The sequence below is a fragment of the Falco cherrug genome, chromosome 4 (assembly GCF_023634085.1).
Source record: "Falco cherrug isolate bFalChe1 chromosome 4, bFalChe1.pri, whole genome shotgun sequence".
Lineage (NCBI taxonomy): Eukaryota > Metazoa > Chordata > Aves > Falconiformes > Falconidae > Falco > Falco cherrug.
The window spans coordinates 30,908,069-30,929,563 of NC_073700.1; the positions used below are offsets into that span (position 1 = coordinate 30,908,069).

General features: G+C 50.5%; 1 protein-coding gene across 3 annotated transcripts in view; it reads right to left on the reverse strand.

Moving 5' to 3' along the window:
- Window positions 1–381: 381 nt before the first annotated feature.
- ELFN1 (extracellular leucine rich repeat and fibronectin type III domain containing 1) overlaps window positions 382–21,495 on the reverse strand; it is a 109,028-nt gene continuing 87,914 nt past the window's right edge. For 2 of the 3 annotated variants that reach the window (XM_055709851.1, XM_055709854.1), the window contains exon 4: window positions 382–3,957. In XM_055709851.1, the coding sequence (XP_055565826.1) occupies window positions 1,128–3,518 (2,391 nt within the window). In that variant the 5' untranslated portion in view covers window positions 3,519–3,957 and the 3' untranslated portion in view covers window positions 382–1,127. The remainder of the gene's footprint in view (window positions 3,958–21,495) is intronic. The other variant, XM_055709853.1, reaches the window with a different exon arrangement.

Genomic DNA, 21,495 nt, shown 5'->3' on the forward strand with positions numbered 1-21,495 from the left:
CCTGATATGTCTGTTTAGAGGAGGAGACCAATACCTTTTAATTTTCAGGAGAAATCCCGTGGCATGGTGGCACCTGCTCAACCAAAAGCCCTTCACTTCTCATCACCTTCCCTGTTCCTGGTGGTGATGGTCTCCCACCTGGAATAAGGTGGGGGATTCTGCTTTCCTGGGTGTGTTCCTCTGTGTGCTTGGAAGTGATGAGAACTCGGACACAGACAATTGTTGGGAGATATCAAAACAAAACACTTAGAAACCCAAGCAATCCCCTGCCTTGCAAAAAACATCCCATCAACCATCCAACCACCAACCAACAAAGTAGTCCTTCAAACCAAACTCCGTCTCTTTCTCTAAAATCCATGATTAAAACCTGGTACAAACAGGTGAATATAGATATATATATATATATTTTTAGTAGATGTAGTATTGTGGGTTTTTTTCTCCTCTCTCTTTCTCATTATACAGCAAACATTGCAAATATAGAAATTTTCTCTGTACAATTAACGACTTCGGTTTACAATGCAATGTGTGGTAAAACCTCTCAGTGAGTGAAAATGTGAACGGGCCTTCAACCGGGTGAAAGTCTAAACTGGAAGACTCCGTTTGCAAAAACAGCCCAAAGGATGGATCTCCTTCTGGTCTCTTTTTGGGTTTTGTTGCTGTTTTTGTTGCTGTTGATTTTGGAAGGGAAGGAAGGAAGAACACAAACTGTTCACAAAGAATCCACAAAATCACGGAATAGGGACTCATGCAATGTAATATTGGGAAACGCCAGACCTCAGCTCTCTGCCCGCTCTTTCACTTTCTTTTTATATTCAATTTTTTCTTTTTTTCTTATTTTTTTAAAAAATCAAAATGAAACAAAACTTTTTTTTTCACTCCACAGTTTGTTTGTTTTGTAAAGTTTGTGTTCAAATTTGGTGCGTGTCTCACCAAAGTGAGGACATTTTAATATCTCGCTTTATATATTATCTAGAATATTTATAGATTTTCATAATTTGTTCTCTTTTTATTTTTATTGATTCTTTTTTTTAAATTTTATTTTGTTTCAAAGATAGTCTGAATAAAAATAGCTGCTGCGGATTTCTTTTGGTCCAGTTAGTGTGTTAAGTCACGAGTAGTGTGAGGACTCAGGACTTTTGCTGGGCAGAGACGCCCTTCCAGTAGTCTAAGATGTCGTGAAGATCCTCATCTTTGGCAAACTGGACCTTTTTGCGTAGGGCATGGCCGGCTGCCATATACTCCTCCTCATCTTTGTGCCGCTTGCGATTGAGTTTGAAGCGCTCCCAGATGCTGTGCGATGGTTTGCAGGTGTACTCTGGGCTGGAGGTGTAGCTCAGGTTGTGATACTGAGGCGAGAGCTGGGAATAGGCCAGGTCTCTGGGGCGAGGACGGGTCAGAGGCTCCAGGATGGAGGGCTTTCGCCCAGCCATGCTGTCGTGCTGCTCGCCTTGGTGCGAGCTGGGATATGAGTGCCGGTGTTCGCTGTACTGCCGGATCTTCTCTGCCTCTGCCCGCAGGATGGCCGCAGCCGGTGTCACAGTGAGGATGGTGTCGGTGGTGGGGGACGTCTTCTCGATGTATTTGGCTTCTGATTTGTGGCCCGATCCCTCAGAGCGGTAGGACCTGGGGCTCCGTATGGAGCCACTGGAAGAGGTGCTGGAGCGTTTGGGGGCTGCCTCCATGCTGTGGTGTCGCTGGAGAGGGTGGTTGTAGCTTTCCTTGTAGACGGGGGAGAGGAATCCATGCTTGCTGGGGATCTGCTCTGATAAGAGCACCAGCTGAGGCTCCACCGTGGAGACTGCCCCCGATTTCACCCCTTGGAAAGAGGTGGACTCAGATTTCAAGGCATCGATGCAGTTGTTGATGATCTGGTTCACCTTGTCCACCTCCTTGGCAATGGTGGAGATCTCAGCCACAGAGCTCTGGGTGTCCGGTGGCAGGGACAGCTCGCAGTCTCGCCTCTCAGGCTGCTCGCCCGTCCTCACCTCCATGTAGTTGCCCTTAGTGGCCTTGGGGGTCTCGCTGCTGTCAATCAGCTTGTACTGCTCGACCTCACCAGCAGAAGGCAGGTAGGGGATGCGGGTGACCGTCTCCCCACCCAGCATCTGTCCCTGGGACAACTGGGTGATGCTGGTTGTCTCCATTTCTGGCCCGTATTTCAGCTCGATGATGGTCTTCTTCATGCTGCTGGCAGCCTTTTTGTGCTTCTCCTCCTGCTGGCGCCTTTTCCGGAGACAGTAATACACAACGCCCAGGACAATCACCATGCCAAAGAGACAGCCCAGGATTGTCATGATATAATGAGTGGCAGTGGAAGGGGTGGGGACCGGCTCCTTGCGGCTGGGTCTGGTGGGTGTGATGGTGACGCAGGTGTGGTTGTACTTGGAGTATTGGTGGACAGAGACTACACAGTAGGTGTAATCTCTTTGTGCTACTAGGTTGCTCACGGTGATGTTCTCCTCCTTCTTCCTGAGCTTGGTGATCATGGAGGAGAAGCCGTTTTCAAACTGGGAGAGGATGTACATCTTGCTGAAGGGGTAGGGGATCTGCACGGTGAGGACAGCTGAGTTGTGGTTGAGGTGCTTCACCTGGATGTTGGGGCGCACCTCCATTTCGCTGATGGGCGTGAAGAGGGAGAACTGCGGAGTCGTGCCGTCACCAGAGGAGCACTCCTCCTCGGAGCAGGGGCTTTCGGAGGGCACGGTGGTCACCTGGTACCTGGGAGGGATAAAACGAGGGATCACAGTGTAGGAGCCACCAGTGCAAAGGGAAGAGAGCATGCTCAGAGCATTGCGGTAGCCAGTCCGGCCTTGGCCTAGCAAATAGTAGCCCGTGTAGTCAGGTGGGGAGTCGCACTGCATCCGGTCATACGTGCGTGTCATGTTGGTGAAAGCCTCCAGCCATTGCAGGAAGCCGAGGAGCTCGCAGGAGCAGTAGAAGGGGTTACTGTAGAGTTCACAGACAGAGAGCTTGTTTAGGCCCCGAAAAGTGTTGCTGTCGAGTCTCTGGATCCTGTTCATGGACAGGTCAATGTTCACTATGTTGGGGCACTCCCAGAAGGCATTGGGGGTGACGGACTCAATGAGGTTGGCCTGGAGATAGAGGTACTCCAGCTTCCCCAGGCCCCGGAGGATGCCCTCGGTGAGGTTCCTCAGTCGGTTGTAACCCAGCTGCAGCACCTGGAGGTTGAACTGTCCTGAAAAGGCACCGTCCTCGATGTAGGAGATCTCGTTCTTTGTCAGGTTGAGGTATGTCAGGTTGCCGAAGCGGCTGAGCGAGGCGTACTGCACGCTCTTGATCTTGTTGTCATTCAGCCGCAAGTCCACGATGGTGCTGTTGATCTGCTGGGGGATGGACTCATAGGGGGGCTGGTTCTGGCTGCAGATGGCCAACCAGACAAAGCCCTTGTCCCCCTCGATGAGCCAGCAGTCTGCTCGCACCCCGCTGGCGTGCAGGAGGGAGACGGCTGCCACGCACATGCAGAGGGCTGACGTCGCGGCCCACCGGCGACCTGCCATCTGGAAGGGCGGCGCGGAGAAGGGGTTCCTGGTCTGCTGGAAGCGGGGAGCGGGACGGGGGCCGGGAAGACGTGGGCTAGTGCTTCTTCGGCAGCTTCGCTCGCCTCTCCCTTCTCCTCATGGCTTGGAGACGGGGGGGAAGCGTCTGTGGAGAGAAAGGACCTCGGTGCCCACGGTACTCGGCAGCCACCGGCCAGGGGCTACTACCAAGGCCTGGGTGGCTGAGGCTGGTCCCACATCACCAGGGCTCTGGCATCTCGGGGAGGGAGTCATGAAGTTCGGTGCCTGTGTGGAGGAGTCCCTCTGGCTTAGAGACAAGCCTTCCTCTCACTTCTTATAGTACATCTCCTCGTTTTCTTTTTGCTGCCCATCGTGACACTGGTCCCCATCTCCACACGCTTCCGTGGGCCTGTCCCTTCTCAGTCCCTTGGCTCACCTGCTTAAAACAAAACACAAGCACAAACTGAACACCACAGAAAGGCACTTAGCACTTAGGGGCGTTGGAGATGCATCCAACTGCCCTCTTAATGTTAGGTGTTCGCCTTCTAGCTCTGGCCACCAGCTCTCAAGGAGCCAATTAAACCTCAACTTTAATTGGGTGCTGCCACCAGTGGCACTTGGCAGCACAAGGGAAGGTGGTCATTGACTGCGGAGGTCATTGACTGCGGAGGTCATCCTCTGAGTTTGTTGTCCAGCATCACGTTATACGCAGATGAGAGACCAACGCACATCCAAGGCATCATTTGTCTGACCTATTTACGTGTCTACCTTAGCAGGGGAGGAGTGATGCCCCAGAAGTGTCTGTTCCTCTCTGCTGAGAGCAGATGAAGTCTAGACAACTCACTCTGATGTAGATTTGATGCTGCAGTGTTTTGCTGAGGGGAATCCTAACTGTCTCCTGTGCTGGTGTGCACAGCAGCAGTGCCCACAGAAGGGGATGCAGGTTGAGGACACCGTGTCTCTCTGACTGCATTGCTGCCTGGCATCTAGGATAAAGCCCAGCATCGAGCTCTCATCCTGTTTCTGGGAACCTGAGCAGCAGTTCCAGGGCACTCTCTGACTGCAAAACACGCTAGCATGACTGTCCACCATCTGACGTCCTTGTCTGGGGCTGGGTCTTGCTGCTTGTCTCCAAGACCTCTCTCTCCCTCTTGGGTGAAATGATGCAGAGGTGGGGAAGAACCTCCAACCTTTCAGTGGTGTAACAAGAGTATTTGCAGAAGATGGGACAAGATCTTCCCTCCACAGCCAGAAGCAACTGTTTGAACACCAGGAAGTCTTCACCAGACACAAACCTATGGTGCTGCCAGCAACCTCACTTCCCGCAGAAAAATTCTCATTCCTGGTTTACATTTTCCATTATTTTTCCTGCATTTTTGACTTAATATAAATATCCATGGACAGCCCTTCTACTTCTTTTGTAATTTCTCAGGGAAACAGGAAGGCGAACATAGAGAGGAGGGAACTGCATGAGCCTCAGCATCTCCTGGGTCATACTTTTTCACAAGATGTTGCAAATATCATCCATGGACATCTCTGCTGCAAAACAGCTCTCTGGGCTGGTAGGACAGATGCAGTGAGGTGTTGTAGCAGAGATGGAGTTGCCGACAAATGGGGAAAAAACATCATGGCCTACCTAGAAAAATCCTTCTTGGGATTTTGTTGGGAACAGGAGCTCTGATTGTCTCCCTTGTCCCAGGGCAGACTGTAGGAGGCAGGGAAGACACCACCAGTACTCCTTGAAAACACAACTGGTAGGAACTGGAGGTTTCTTGGGCATCCATGAAGGAGACAGGGGCACATCTTACATCTAAATTGCCTTTCATTGGATCTGCAAAATAGTATAAATCCAGAAATTGGTTTCCAAACCATTCCCCAGTGCCCAGGCAGTGAAGGGACTGTGCTTGGTGCTGCATGCCCGAAAATTGTGTGAGGCTGATTGTCAAGGGGTGTTTAGATGCAGATGCCATACCCTCACCCTGTCCTGAAGAAACCATGTTCTTTTCCACCCACAGTACCAGGCAATGAAGCAGACCATGTTTCACTGCAGAGATTGCTGTTAACCATCCACAGTTTATACCTCAGTAAACAGGCCAGTAATAATCAGCAGCAAAACAGTTTATTTGTTCTTCCTGCATTGTGTACAATGAGTCTATTCCCTGGTGGTCTAGCTGGGTTTCTATTACATGAATAACAAGATCTGCTCTCACGTCAGCTCCCTGCACATGAGACTCTCCAGCCACCTTGTCCTCCAGCAGACACCCCACCAGCTGCTCGGGGAGGTGAGGCTGTGGGGGAAAACAACAGGCAGACACTCAGTGCCCCCCCAGAAGGCAGGGTGTGCACTACACCCTTCTGGAAGACTGTACTGCCTGCAGCAGCTGTGCAGTCACACATGGTGGGATGTTCTGGCCCTAAGGCGATGCTTCTGTCGAGCCCTGCCTGGTACTTGCAGGTCTTTGCCTCCCCAGCGAATGGTGCTGTCCTAGCCCAGCTACGTATGGCAGAAAGCTCAACAAAACCAGATTTTCAAAAGTTTAGTCTAGAAGTGGAGCTTGGTGGAAGAGATGCTGAGGGTAAGGCAGCTGAATCTCACCTCTCCTCTTTCCTGGGGGTAGAAACCTGGACTTTAGCATGCTTTTACGTTGCTGTTCCAGCTGAAGCCCTCATAGCACCACAGTGATACTGATACTGTAGGTAACCCTGTTGTGGGGAACTGTACCTGCTGCACTGGCAGGAGCACATTTATAAGGATGTGCTGTCCCTGCCCTGGGATGCTTTGCCAGGACCTGGCAGCCCATTTTGGCGTAGCTGAATCCTTGGAGCCAGTGAGGAAGGGAAGAGGGACTGTGCTCCCTGGGGCACTGCATATGAATGTCCCCCCTTACCATCCCCCCAGCTGGTGGGGAGGCACGGGCTGCAGTGCCATGCTGAAAGACGTCTGTCTGCTGCTACATCCCTCCTGGCACTGGGCAACTCAATTAACCTCGCTGTGCTCCAGCCTCCTCTCCAGTACCATGAGATAATGATAGTGCTTCAGAGGGCTGTGGGAGACAAGGAAAATGCCCTGAGCACCTCTTGTTAGGATGAAAATCCCAGCACACGCGTTGTGCTGCAGGTGGGGACTTTCTCCCCTTCCAGCTGCAGGCTGGGCTCTAGATGTGCCTGCTTTCCTCTGCCACAGGGACCAGCCTGGTCTCCAGCCCGGTCTCCAGCCCTCAGCCTGCCTCCCGTGGAGGTGCACATGGCCTCTAAGGGTGTGGGAGAAGGGTCGTCCTGGCCTGCAGAGCCATAAGCAATGGCTTGCCCCGGTTGTCCCTTTGGGATGGCACAGAGGGTGCTTTCCTTGCCTGCTGCCCTGCAGTGCCTGCCCTTGGTGTGACCATCTCCCCGTCTTCTTCCATGGGCTTGTGCATTATGGGGACCTCCCACAGGCAGGGGAAGCCCTGCCAAACTGAGACAGCACAGGCAGCAGGGAGTGATGCATCTTGGCATACTCTCTTTAGCAGGCACTTATTCTGTCTCCTCTAACTCCCATTTTGACCTAACTATCCTCTCTGGGCAAACCTGTGGTTGGGATTGCTCTGCAGAGTCAAACTAGCCTTTTTCTGGCACAGGAAGGTTTCTTGTCACTCCTCCCTGGGGAGGCTGTGGGCTGCAGCCTATGTCAAAGGGTGTTAGCTAGGGGAGTGGGACCATCCATGTGAGCAAAGAGCAGAGACAGACTCTCCACGGACCTTGCCAGGTTGATATCTGATAGCCTTCTCATCACCTGTGTCCCTCTCTCATCTAATTGGAGGTGTCAGGGATGAAGAAGAGCAATGGTAACTACTCAAACACGTTCAATAAGGCTCCTGCTGTGTGTTTTCTCTTTTTTCCTGTACATTGCCTATCAGATGAGTCCTTCCCAACAACAGAAAGGAGAAAAAGCATTTTATCAGCAGCCTGAGTTTAATTTCAGCTCATTAAAGCAAGCAATTTGCTGGTTTATTTGCTTTGCAAAGTGTGAATAAAATGACAGCATTAAAGAGACGTAAGAGAGGAAAGAGGGGCTAATCTCCCTCTTTATTAGATTGCCAGGACATGACTGCGGAGTGGAGGAGTGGGTCTTGTTTCTTTGCACAGTAGGCATAATTGTTCGTCTTGTTGGCTTCTGAAAGTCTTCTTCCCAGCATCACTCCGACACGGGTGCGCATGGGTGCGTGCCTGCGTGTGTGTGCTGCGACATCAGCCAAGCGCTGAGCATCCCACAAGGAAGGACATGAGCGGGGGCACTCACAGCAGCTCCCGACTCATCTCCCTGTAACGGCAGATAACAGACATGCAGGAGGTTTCTCCTCCCTCCCTTTTCTACCTTTTACCTCACCTCTAGTCTCCCTTTTCTGTTTGTTTCTGCTTCTGAAATCCCAGGTTTATTCTTGCGTGTTAGAAATAGAGCAGCCGGTCGGCCAAGGAGCCTTTGCTGTCCCTGACCTGCTGCAGCTGGGACGTGGCTCTGGAGGGGAGGGGAGAGACCTCCCTACCTCTTCCCCACAGGCTGAATAAAAATCAGTAAGAAAAGCTAGTGTTTTAACCCTCCTGCCTGACTGATTTGTCCTTACCCAGCTGTCCTGGCTTTATTTTCCTGGTAACCCACTGGCACACCACTTTTCCCAGTCCTCTGACCCTCCAGGGCTGCCTGGGGAAACCTGGGAACAAACCAGCTACAACTCCAATGTGAAAAACCACCAGGAAAGTGGAGATTTGGGGTTCTCCTTCGCTGGTTGAGAAAGAAGCTGAAGAGAGGCATGAAGATGGTGTGGAATAACAATAGCAACAATTTGAAATGATGAATTTAATCTCAATCAGAGGTGTCTTGAACCATAGCATCATGCTGAAGATGACAACAGGCCACGTCCATGGGGAGCCCATGGTACACACTGAGCACCTTGCAGGAAATATCATTCCTGCACAGTTACCTGTGCACTGCAGACGCTGCTGTACGTCCCTTTACTTCTGCTTTCACAAAGCAGCATGGTTTGAGATGTCAGGCTCATGTGGCTCACAGAGGCCAGCAAATGGGCAGCGGCAGCTCCCTCACTCCTTGATGCTCCTATGCATTACCTCTGATCTCCAGTATCCCTGCTGGAGCCCGGATCCATGCTTCGCCCTGCTAATCCTCAACCCTGACCTGTGATGTCCTCCCCTCCTACCTGTCCCCTCTTCACCAGCTCTGGTCCCCAGCAACAACCCAGCGGCAAAGAGGGACTGCTGTGATTTTGTGATGTGCACAAGGCTGCAGCTGGGTTTTGGAGCCCCACTTTGTCTTTTTCTTTCCACCTCCCTTGCTGTGGTTTTTCAGCCAGGACGAGGTTGCTGCTGCTCATCCAGTGCAGGCTGGCTGGGAAGTTTTTGCTTCTATCTCCCAACTAATGGCATCTCGGTAAATTAAACCAGAGCAGCAGATGCAAGAAAGCAAACAAAGCAGCCATGGGGGCTGGGTAGGTAAAGGGAGGGCAAGCTGGCCAGCACATGTAATAATATGCTGTCCTGGCACTCAATGCCTGATTTTGTTATTCTACTGAATGAGTTATTTCAAACTGTGGATTAGATTTACTGAGTGAAGGCAAGGAGCCAGATTAACATGCGCGTGTGTGTGTGCGTGCGTATACATGCACACACACTAGTGCTCCTCTCCTTGGCATTTCTGCATCTCCGTAACTTCATTCTCCCTAGCTGCTCCATCTCCTGCTGGCTGCACTTCAGCTTCTCTTAGACCCCTTTCACAGTTGCTTGGGCCATTTTACCAGTAAATGAAGGAGCCCCACTACACAGAGAGCCATACTGAGACGGGAGCAATACATTACAAATCAGAAATGTCTAGTCACCCAAAGAGGTGGGGAGATAAAACTTGGCTAACAGCCACCAAATTTTAAAATGAACCTCGGCTCTTCATTATATGTAAAATAATCCAAGGAGGCAGCTCCAAGATGGCAGAGAAAACATTTATCAGTGATGAAGTCTCCCCTAAATGGCTTGACGTCCATCCTGTATATGTCAGGTGGGGAAAGGAGGCTTCCAGGCAGGTTTTTTCTGCTCATTCGTATTCCTGGTGTTTGCTACATGCCTCCTGCCGGGTGATGTTGGTCAGAATCACAACCACGCTGAATAATAAAGATGCCCAGGCCTGTAAAATTCAAATTCATTTTGTATCCAGAGGTCCTGGTACTAATATTGCCTGCACAGACGGGGTTTAGGCAGCTTTATCTACATCCCAACCTTATTCCCAAATGCTTCACAGTGTTAGATAATAGAGTTCTCCAGCCAATTCTACTCTCTCTCCTGCTATTATTTATTATTTAAGAAAAATAGGCAAGGGAGAAGAGATACATTTTACCACTGAGGTTTGAAGAGAGATGAAGAATGAATGAAGCAGAGCGGTAAAAGGGGCTGAGCGAGAAGTGCCCAGTATCGCATACAGGATAGCTTTTACTGAGACCTTGGGACCAGGTGACAAGTAGCCATATGGGAGGGATGGGGAGGATATCACTTTTCTGGGGTAGGCTGGGAGAAAACAAACAGAAATTACACGCTTGGTCTCTATACAGGGGCATTACTATTACTGGCGTAATGACACTTGGGGGCTCTATGCAGAGCTAGGGCCAATGTTTCTCTCCTTGGGTTGTTCCTATCAAGGGGAATGCAAGTCAGCAGAGATCAAGACACTGATGGCTCTGCAGTGTCCACAGACTGGCTGATGGATCATTTTGCAGCCTCTTTGCAGGAGGCATGGGCCTGTCTGCAGACCAGTGGCTGGATGAATGTCAGTCTGAGGAGCCTAAAATGCACCTGGTTGCCAAGACCCTGAAGACACTAATGACCCTGATCAGCCTCACCTGGGGCCTCCATTCACACCCTCTGCCCACAGGCTCCAGAACTCCATATAAGCTCAGCCCTGAGTCTCCAGCCTCCTTCCTGAGCTTTGTTGTTGGGGTCCTGCCTTCAGGATAGACCTCAGACCTCTGTGGTAGGTGGCTTATCTTCTGGATGGATCCCTCAGACATGACCTGTAACTTGTGTCTGGTGCTGCTCCTGGCCCCATCTCCTTTTGCTCCTGGCTGGGCTCCTTGGATGGACCCTGGCTATGGCTCACCTCTTGCCTTGCCTGGGGCTGTCAATGGACCCTGTTGCCAGCACCTTGCCTGCTGCGTTCCTGTGCTGGGAGACCACCACCCTTGGTGGGGAGGGACCCCCCTGAGCTGAGGTCACCCCTGGCTCCTGCATGCCTTCCCTTTGAGCAGCCAGCCCCTGCTGCTGCCTGACATGGACTGCCAGAGGAGGCAGCTTACTCTGCGGCTGGTCACGTGGGGAGTTCACCAGTAAAATGGTTTTCTAATGTAAAATGCACTTTCTGGAAAATTAGTCCTTTAGCTGGAAAGCTGTCATCTTTCTTGGAAGTTGAGATTCAGGCTAGTTTAGTTGTGAACTTGCGGGTGCTGTAGTGAACGGCTGGAACAAACACATTTGCACCAACATTTTTAAGAACATTTTTGTTCTATGGCAAAATAAATTCTGGGTTAAAATGACAATATTTTCCAGACAGGTTACCTCTTGGGATTTCAGGAAATATAGATATTCTGCTTTTCACTTGGCTGCAGTCTGAAGTCATTTACATCCATCTCGTGCTGCTTAGCTTCCAGGGTCTATCGAGATGACAACCCTATTGCACACTGCTGTGGGCCACTGAGCAAAATTCTCCACTGAGTTTAAGTAAATGCATAAATGATCTTCCTGGTGAAGAACCCCTTAAGCTCAGCTGGGTTATCTGTGCATTAAACGGCCCCCTGAAATATCATCATGGGCAGATAGGAAATGTCAGCTCCAGCCCAGGACAGTGCAGCTGAGCCCTCAAAGAGCCAAGGAGAGCAATTAGAGGGGCAGTCAGAGCAAGGTGAAAAGGAAAAAGATTTTAGGGGATGTAGAGAGCGAAGAGCTCTGATCAGGTACAATACTAGTAATAAGAAAAGCGTGTTTCTGTGGGAGAAAGCCTCTCTAATATTTACTTGATGGGGTTCTTAGAAATAATCAGCCTGAATCACAGCTCCATTATGGATGGTTATACTGACGTTAGGCTGGGGGAAAGCAGAGGTCTGGTGTGGAAGCAGGACTCCCATTTTCCCCCTGCAAATAGTGCTGAAGATCAAAGCATGTTTTTCCAGCACTGATACAATGGAGGAAGCCAGCGCCATGCTGGGAAGCAAAGCTGCCGGTGTTCCTCAGCATTGACAATCTGAACTGTGCCTTCTCTCTGCTGCATTGTCATCCTCCCTCAGATCTTTGCTGCTATTTGGAAGAGAGTTTTACTGCTTTCATTCATTAATTTATTTTTGCAGGAGGCCTGCATAACCCTTTGCTTCCCAGATGGGAAAATCCGCTTCTATGGAGAATGAAACCTGGGGGTGGATCCATGAAATGGTAAGCTTTGTTAAAAATTACTTTGAGGTGCAAGTGTTTTGTTGGGATTTTTTATGGTCCTGTTTTCGAAAGGACTCTTCCCTCTCTGCCCCACTCTTTCCCGGTGGAGGGGTCTCAAGTTAGAAGGTGTGGGGGTCTCCAGTACCTCAGTTGCAGTTTCCATGTAGGCTGTACTGGCGAGTGTCGGCAGACAAGAAAATACATTGCACACGTAGGACCTCGTGGTAATGGTCTGCTGTGATCTCCAGGTAGGCAAAAATGAATTCACCTTTTTGTCAGAAGTGTCCTGCACACAGGACTTGCTGTGGCTGTGCTGTAGGCAAATACCTTTGCTAACCTCTTACTGACTCATTCACCTTCAAAGGTGGTCCTGCTTCCCTGGCTGGAGGTGACTTCCAGGTATTTCTTCCAACCTAAATTATTTTGTGAATTTTAATGATCTAGCTCTTCTCCTCTGGAGCTAAGCAGCCCCTTTCAGGCTGAACCCTCTGGCTCTCCACTTTTTGAAGGGGGTTTCAGCCCAGACACAGCATGTCTGGCAAGCCCCAGTGCCCTACAGGCCTAATTTTAGCTCAGTGCTGCAGGCTGGCTTCTTGTCATGGGTCAGGAGAAGGTTAATGATCGTCTGGGCAGCTCTCCAAAACCAATCTAATGTTTATTCAGGATAACAGCATTGCAGAGGAAACCAAGCATGACCACCTTCCATGCACAGCTTACCCAGCATGGCCCTGCTCTTGCACGCAGCTCTGCTGGAGGAGCTCAGCTCTGTGTGCTCCTGGAGGAGGGACCCTCTTCTCCTTCCCTAGGTCAAGGCAGATCCTCTGCCACACTTCCAACCCTGCCCATGCCCTGACCTCTTAACCTGAACAGATGCTGTATTTCTACAGGGAAACACTTTAGAAGTCTGTGGGTCTGTTGCTTCAGCAGGAGAAATAAATGCTCGGCTTTCCTGCTAAAATTTTATAGGACACCCATGGGCCAAATACCCATACTCCAAATAAATGTCCATCCCACAAGTACCCTTGTTGGCCTCTGTGAAGGGAGGGTGCTCAGCCTCACTGCACCCTCCAGGTCCCTGCAGTGCTAGGAGGAGCTGAGGGGGGTGGGATGGTGGTGGCTTGGTGGGCTTGGATGTTGCAGGTCTATGCTTCAGCTGGGTCTGGGATGGGAGTGAGAGGATGAAGGGCTGGTGCAGATTAGCATGTGAGGCTGCAGAGGGACGCAAGATAGCGGTGACTGTACCCTCTGGCAGAGGGCAGAGCCCATAAGATGGTTGTGGTAGGTGTTTATTCACCTCAGCTCCTTTCAACAGCTTAATTTCAGCCATGAACTTACAGCCTGTTCCTCCCATCAGCGCAGCCCCTGCCATGCCTTTGACACCACATGAATGGCCATGCAGTGGACTCATCCCAAGGATACCCTGCACCTGTAGGGAGGCGAGTACACTGCTTGCTTGGGGCTCCCCTTGGGGTCCCACAGGGCTCCATGAAGAGTTTGGCTCCAAGAAGAGCCTGAAAGTCTGAGACGTGTTGTGCTGAGGGAAATTACTCTCCTTCAGCAACAAGTACTCACAGACATACATGGCCAGCAGCAGAGCTTTTGCTGCTTCCCTTGGGGTCCAGAAAAATTGTACTGATAGCAAAAAGTGCTGTCTGAGAGAGCCCTGAGATGCTGGTACTGGCTTCACCAGCAACAATCCCAAAATAGCTGGTACTTGCTGGCTTCACAGGCATGCTCTGCGAGGCGTCATGAGAACACCTATTTAGTAGGGTATCTGGAGAGTCTGGGGAAGTGCTTTCTCCTAGCTGAAATGGTCAGGGAGTTGGCTGGGAAGCCAGGTAGTCATATTTGGGTGGAGCTGATATTAGTCTTATTTGATTGTTTACAGCATGGTTAATGTGGCTTCTAGATTTCTGAGCAGGTATCTTTACTATGTTAAATCCAAATGGAATAAAGATATGGCTCTGCTGCAGGCTTGGCTGGTTAAAGTGGGTGCCAGTCAGTGTTCCTCTCAAGGCTAGCTGATTTCCCACTGAAAATTGGGTGAAAAAATGCACTCGTGGGAATAAGCAAAGCCCATTCTTGCCCATAGAGGATGCTCAGCCACGGTTATGAGGGACCATTGGCTCTCTCCTCAATGGTGCCGGCAAGCCTAAAGCCCAACTAAATGGCCTTCCACCCAAAAAATGTGTGGGTGGAAGCAGAGAAGCTTGGAAAAATGGATCATGTACCTGCTAAGCTCTGTCCAAGATAAATTAGTTTTGTTTTGACACATGGTTAATGCTGAATTGCTGGTGGAAAAGCAGCTGTAGGAGCTACTGGTGTGTTAGCGAGGACTTGCCGCATGTCAAAGCCCTTCTTTAACATCATATCTGCTCCTCAGCAGAGTCTGTGGCCACTCTCCGGGCCAGTGTATTACCCTGCTTGTCCAGAGACCTCCAAAAGATATGGAGAGTGGCAAGAAAAACTTGCAAGTCCAAGACAAAAGCAGCAGGGAGCTATGCCAGGATTTGGATTGTCTGTCCTTTTCATAAACATTTCCTGTGGAGGTTACCCAAGTTGAAAAAGCAAGTGAACCCAGAACACCTACCCTCTCTGGAGGAATGGAGTTTATCGTTAATAATCTACTGCTAAAAGAGTAACATCTGTTTTGGACAAACTGTAATGAGATTTAAACCCCAGGTGGAGGGAGGACTTCACAGTAATAAATGACTTTCTGTATGTCTAAATAGTTTTAATTTTTTTCTGGCAGAAATAGCTGCTTTTCACCTCAGGCTTCTTTTTGCCAGCTCTTTTTGTTTAATGATTGCTATTAATTTCCAAGGTGGCAGATGGATTCTAGCCTGGTGTAGTCTGAAATGAGGAAAAACAGCCCATGAAGGTGCAAGCTTGCTGTGAAAGTGCACAGGTCACACGTGCTGGTGGGATGCCATGTGTGGGTGTTTGCTTTCCAGGGGAACTATTGCTTCTTGGTAGCTGCTCCCCACTCCTGGGATGTTTGAGCATCTCTCCCTCCAGTAGGAAAGAGAATTAACTTTTCTGGTCACTGCTAGTAGCTCTGCCTGTTCAGACCTTGATTTGACAAAGCTGCCGATTTTGGCAAGGCTTTGGGAGGAATTCAAAGCAGCACTTAAGTGCTTTGCTAAATCTAAGCTGAAGTGAGCTAGAGAGCAGCATGTGGTCTCCAGAACATGGGAAGGAGCTCCCTGCCCTGTCTGGCCAATGCCTGTGGCTGGGTGCTTGGGCATGAGACACAGACATATTTTCAGTGTTTTCCCTGTGTATTGTGGTTCTTTTTTTTCATAGTGTGGGATACTCCAAATAAGCAATCCTTCCCTATCATCTGGCTGTGGAGCAAGTGGCTGCTGTTGAACCCAGCACACCCTGCCACAAGCTCCTAGTGCCCAAAGCAGGACTTGATCCTGTCTGCCACCACCTCCTTCTCAAGTAGAAGCCCACTGAACAGCTAATCCCAATTAATGCTACAGTGTGCTGGGGTGCCCTCCTTTCTCCTTGCCCTGCCATGGAGCTTCTCTGGACTTTGCTCAGGATGCAGGTGTGAAGGTTACGTGGGTGGCCAGGTGAGAAGCTGGGTCCAGGAAATGAGGCTGATGGACCAGCATCACCAGCAGCGGTGCCCTGGCTGCCCCAAGACACGAGCATGGAAGAGGACAGGGGAAGGACGGAGAGTTTTTGTTGCCTGGGACTGAGTGAGCCCTGGGGATGGGAGGGAAGGGGGTAGAGATAGAAAGTGCAGCATCTCAGGTGATGCAGATAATCTCCTTTAATCTCCTGCTCAAAATAACCCAAAGTCAAGTAAAGGAGGGATTATATGGCCTAAGCCACTGTTATCGCTAGGGTGTAACAGACTTAGGTTGCATCCGAAGGGCTGCTGAGGAGGAAGAGGAGCTGCAGCAAATACTGGTCTGCTGGAAATGCCTCCCCAGTAAGGGTGGCTGGGTGGGCTGCGGACCCTCCTGGGGTAGCCCAAGGAGAGTAGGTGCTACAGGGTGGGCAGCTGCCGGCAGACTCAGGAGCCTGCACAGGGACCTGGTCCCAGGGGAGAGACTGTCTTAGATGCCCACTTGTCACCTTGGCATTACTGATGGGTTTATTCTTAGTGCAGGATCCAAAGTGCTTTATAGCCATTAATTATCCTAATGGGGAAGCAGTGACCATCAAACTCACTTTACAGATGAGAAACAGAGCCCACGAGGAGGTAAATGACACATCAGGGGCTGGGGCAGGGCTAGAGTGAGGTGGTCGGTCCCTGCCCTCCCAGCTCCCTCCAGTTTTACTGGGCCTCTTGCATCCTCTGGAATGCATGTTCGCAGCAGCCATGAGGCATGATGCTGAAGGCATCAGCTACCCTTTTCCAAAAAGCCGTACCAAGGCTTGGCTGCTGTGCTGCTGCCAGAGAAAACTGAATTGCAGAGCCCTATTCATCAGCTCTTGGCGATGCCCACAAGATAGCAGCAGCACGGAGATGATGCGAGGCGGGCTTGCAACAGGGAGGGAGCAGAGCATGTTCATTTTAATGAGCTTGTCCCTGCCTAAAGGAGAGAGAAAGCGAGAGGCCAACCTGGTTTAATAAACTCTAGCATGCAGATTTAATCAGATGGATCATTGTTCCCCTGCACAGGGATGAATATATTAAAAAAAATGATTCAAACTTTTTCCCTTTGTTTTTCATTTGTATTATGTACTATGGTGTGATAAAACATCCTGGGGCCAACTTGCAAGGCAACAAAAGAGGCTGTGAAGGAGAGCAAGATGTGAGTGAGTGCAGGCGCAGTGGGGAGGGAGGCTGCTGGTGGGCAGGGCTCGAAGTGAGGGCTGCGGCATCCTCAGCCCCACACCAAAACCCTGGGGAAGATGCAGCTCTGGGGTCTGACCTGCTGTCAGCTCCTTTTCAGGCCTCCAGCACCAAGCCTTGACAGTGCAGGAAGGTTGTGATCTGGGATGACTAATAGGAGTTGAAGTCCAGTGCACTAAAAGCTGTCCCTGGTCAAACTAGAGACCTCCGTCTCACTACAGGAATGTCTGTGCATGAGTGTATCCCTGTGCTCCTGCCCCATGGGGTAAGTGGGACTCACCCAGTCCCCTACATTCTGCAGGGACACCAGCTAGGGTGGCGTGTTGGTGGTGGTTTGGGGTTAGATGGCACTTGCCTTCAAGGGAATCATGCAACAGGACAAAGTTTCCTCTGGATTCTCTCCTCCTCACCAGGAGTCACTTCACCGCTGCCTCTCCATTGCACCATGTGCCAGGCAACTAGGAGTGGGGTCTCAGGTGCTGCTTGGTGGAGAATTATGTACAGAGAAATTAAATGTCTCTGGCTGCAAACTGTTGCGTGCACAGCAGCAAGGCAAGGGCTGTATGACATGAGGGAGCAGGGCTCTGCCACTGCTCACTGGCTGAGTGCCACATCAGTGTGCTACTGCCTGTCCCTGGGGGCAGTGGACACTGCAGCGAGGCATGGGAAGATGTTAATCCAGCACAGCGCGAAATGGGTCTACAGGCAGGATTGTATGAGTGCGTAACTCGGCAGCGCATGGCTCTGGGCTTGAAAGTCTCTTGCTATGTGGGTGTGAATAAAGCCAGCTTAGGCAAAACAGTCTCTTGTGCTAAGTCCTGGACAGACCACCTGGAGCTATGGTCAAGGACAGCCTTTAGGGGCCTCCGAGCTGCCTCTGTGAAATTCACCTCCTTTGCCCTGCCCAAGCTCATTGTCCTTGGCTTAGGCACAGGCTTAAGAACCTCCAGCCCTTGCTTTGCTCACTCTTTTCTGGCCCCTCAGGCTGCGTGCCACCCTGAGACGTGAGGAATTGGCTCTCCAAGGCTGGGACAGGGCAATCAGCTGGATTTTAATTGCTTTCCTCTAATATTAAAGCCAGAGCTGCCTAGCTGCATTGATGTATGGTGAGAAAGCCATCGGGAGGAGAGACAGCCTCCCTGGCAGGTTACAGGGTGACATTTGGCTAACGGCAGCCCAGAGGCATTTTTAGTGGGGGCTACAGGTCTTCCTGCCACGGAACAAGGCTGTGCCTGGCAGTTTGCAGCCCAGCCCTAGGACACAGGCTGGGTTTGTGGTGAGAACCCAGGAATTGCTCTCAGCTTGGTCCCCACCTTCCTTCAGGACTGATCACCCCCACCAGTGACCGTGGGGCAATGGTAGTGTTGGAGGAGGGGGAAACGGTGTGTCCTTCCTTTGGAAAGATTGCTCTAAATTGTGTCATTGACTCGTTCACGGAAAAGTCACTTATGGCCACTTGGTGTTAAACATCACAGACTTCGGCTTCTAACACACCCCCATGCTACTGCTTCATTACTTTATCCATTACTGTTCATAAACACTAATAAATAATTCTATTTTCATTCCTACCATGGTTTAAGTGGTCATTAATTGTGGTTTATATGCTGTCTTTGTGTATTTGTGTACGATAGCTTCTTCATGATTCCTTGATTAACTGTGATTGATTGTGTATTTTAAAATCAATTAAAAGTTTCAACACTAAAAGGTAGAGTCTTTAGCAGTAATGCTCCAAGACATTGGCATTTATAATGGAGCTATTATAGTGCTGGGATGCATTAGTGTGGCACGCTGTGATCTTTATTTTCCAGATCTATGCGGATACGTACGCACATGTGAGTGTGCATATGTCTGTGTCTCTTTTGTGTGATTTATATGGCTGGGAGAGGGTGTATGGTATGGGAAAGAAAGCTAGCTTCTCACAGGGTTGTTGGACCACATAGCGGGGCTGGCTTTTGTGAGCAGCCAGGTATCACCCGCTCCCTTCCCTAAGACACAAATGCAAGGGCTGGGTCCCAGGACCCCACAATTTCCTTGCTGGCCTGATAACACTCCGTATTAGTTTTCTGTTTGAAAAGAGGAGCTGGCTGCCAATACCCTCAGCTGAACGGGGCCACAAAGAGGGATGTGCGTCTTTCTGTGCTGCTGTTTTACCGAGTGTATCTGTGCCTTGGTGGGGTGGAGGTGGGGGATACATGGGAGGATAGAGGGGACTGTGAAGGCGTACGTTCATAGCGGTGCTGATACAATGCTGATATGATGCAGGAGGAGGGAGCAGGATGGCCACCACCTGGGCACAAGGGCATGTGCTGGAGCACATCTCTCTGCCCTACAGCATCATGCCTGTATTATATCAGTCCTCAGCTCCTCATGTTGCTGTTGTGCCGGGAAAATGTCTGTGACCAGCACCAGAACAGGAGGAAATGGGGTTAACGCAACTCTCTGTGCTTCTTGCCTTCCCTGTAAATCTGAACTCTGCATACCTCTGTGCACACCAGAGCATCTCTGCCCAAGCAACTTCTCCAGGCCCATGCAGTGGATTAGGGGTGAGAACACCACAGAACAGATTTTGTGCAGGTGCTCTGAGGGGGAGCAAAATCCCCAAGGAGCCAGTGGGAAATCGGGCCCTTGTAATCAATCCCCTGCTTGTCCCCGCATCCTCCTGGATATCTGGCTGCTGCAACAAGCAGGGCCCTCCCAGCCATCTGCCAGCTCGGACAGAGCATTCCTGCACGTTAATCTGCTCAGAGACGTCACCCAACCTTCACCTAGCTGCATGCTGCAAAAAATGCCTCGGTACCCCCAGTACAGCTGCTGGGAGCACCCGTTAGGGGAAATCACCAGTCTTGTTAGATGATGGGGGGACCATTTTGTGCAAGCCCTGGAATGGGATCACTCTGTCGTATTAACTCGCCTACTTGCATTGATGTTAATGAAATAAAGAAATATAATGGTTCCAGACTTTTAAACTTCTTATAGCTCGATTTGCATAATGGCCACTGCTACCCTGAACAGGAACCGATCTGTCGAAAAATATTGTTCTAGTACTCTATCATTCAGCTCAATGGAAGGCGCAGATTGGCCCACAGGGGCAGTTTTTTGCTGATGGAGTGGAGTTTGCCTAGTGCCGAACATAAAAAGCTAAAATTAGGATGCAATCCAATATTGTAAAAAAGAAATTGGTTAAAAGTTATAGATCAATAACTGTTAACGTGACTCTATTTTTCAGACAGATCATGTTTACTGCTGCTGGTGACGTGGAGGCAGGCGCCTTTGTGCTGGCTGAAGCAACTCCGTGGTTCCCCCTTGGAGGAGCCTGCAGCTGCCAGTCAAGGCTCAGCTGTCCTGAAGAACCCTGTGAACTTACTATGGTGCATGGAATTTCTTGTGGAAGTTTGTCCCCCTTTTCCCTGGACTATGAAGAGGTTGGTGAGAGCTGTACCCAGCACCTAGGGCTGGCTGCCAGCCCCGTCTCTGCCTTCCTGCATGACCCTTGCCACCAGGCTGTGAGCCCAAGGAGTGATGCCAGTGCTCTGGGAGCATCCCTGGAAGATAGATCATGTCTCACTCTTCAGTGTCCTGATCTCCACTCCTCGATGCCCTAGAGCAACCCTACTTGATGCCTACTTGATTACCTAGACCTCTGCTCTTCCATGCCCTAGATCGCTGTTCCTTGATTATCTAGATCTCTGCTCCTTGATTACTCACATCTTTTCTCCTCCATACCCTAGATCTCTCCTCCTTGATTACTCACATCTCGGCTCCTCTGTGCCCTAGATCTCTTCTCCTTGATTATCCAGATGTCTGTTCTTTGATGCCCTAGATTTCCACTCATCAGTGCCCTAGATCTCTGCCTGCCGCCAAGACTGCCTCTCCCAGCAGATGATTCCTGCAGTGCTTCCAGCTCTTCGAGAGCAACTGGATGCTTTCACCCCTGTGGGGAGCAAGGACTCAGCCTTGGCATGTGACTATCATATCTATAAAGTGAGGTAAGCATCCTTCCCCTTCACTGGGTGTATTTAAACCATGACGCCCACACGGCAGGGACTGTCTCTCTCCATCAGAGTGTGTTTGGGTGTACAGACCCGAATGCTCAGCTACGGTGAGGGGAACAGGGGAGCATGCAGGAGCGGGGAGCCAGCCGAGCATCACAAGCCAGCGTGACGATGGCCCTTCTGCCCCAGTGACCTTGGGCTCGCCTCCGACAGCTCATTACAGTCTGCCTTTGATCACTTGCCTCTCCCCTTCTCTGTACTTGGAATGCTGGAGAGCTTTCCTGACCGATATCATCAAAAAGGACATTTTTATTTCCAAAATATACAATGTAATTAGAACTGCGAAGGGAGAGAGCAGCCAGTCCATAAAAACACCCGCTCTGCGACAGTCTCTGTCCTGACTCTGCGGGAACTGGGGACAAAAGACTCCTGGTTTTCATGAGAACAGGGTGGTTTCCAAATATTGGAAATACCCCTCAGGTCCTAGCTAAAAAGAGGCTCTTCCACTGCGTGAGAAGGGTTTGGTGTGGAAATGCCCTCACCTGCAGTCAAATGTGCTTTGCTGAATTGGGACCCGTTGCAAGCATGGACTGAATAGCTGCAGCCAGCAACAGAGACCCTCATATCCCACCATCACCCACAGTCTTGCTAACACTCTCCCTGAATGGGGACCATTTACAGCTTTCCAGGGTCCTCTCCCTGCAGGAAGCTGGGC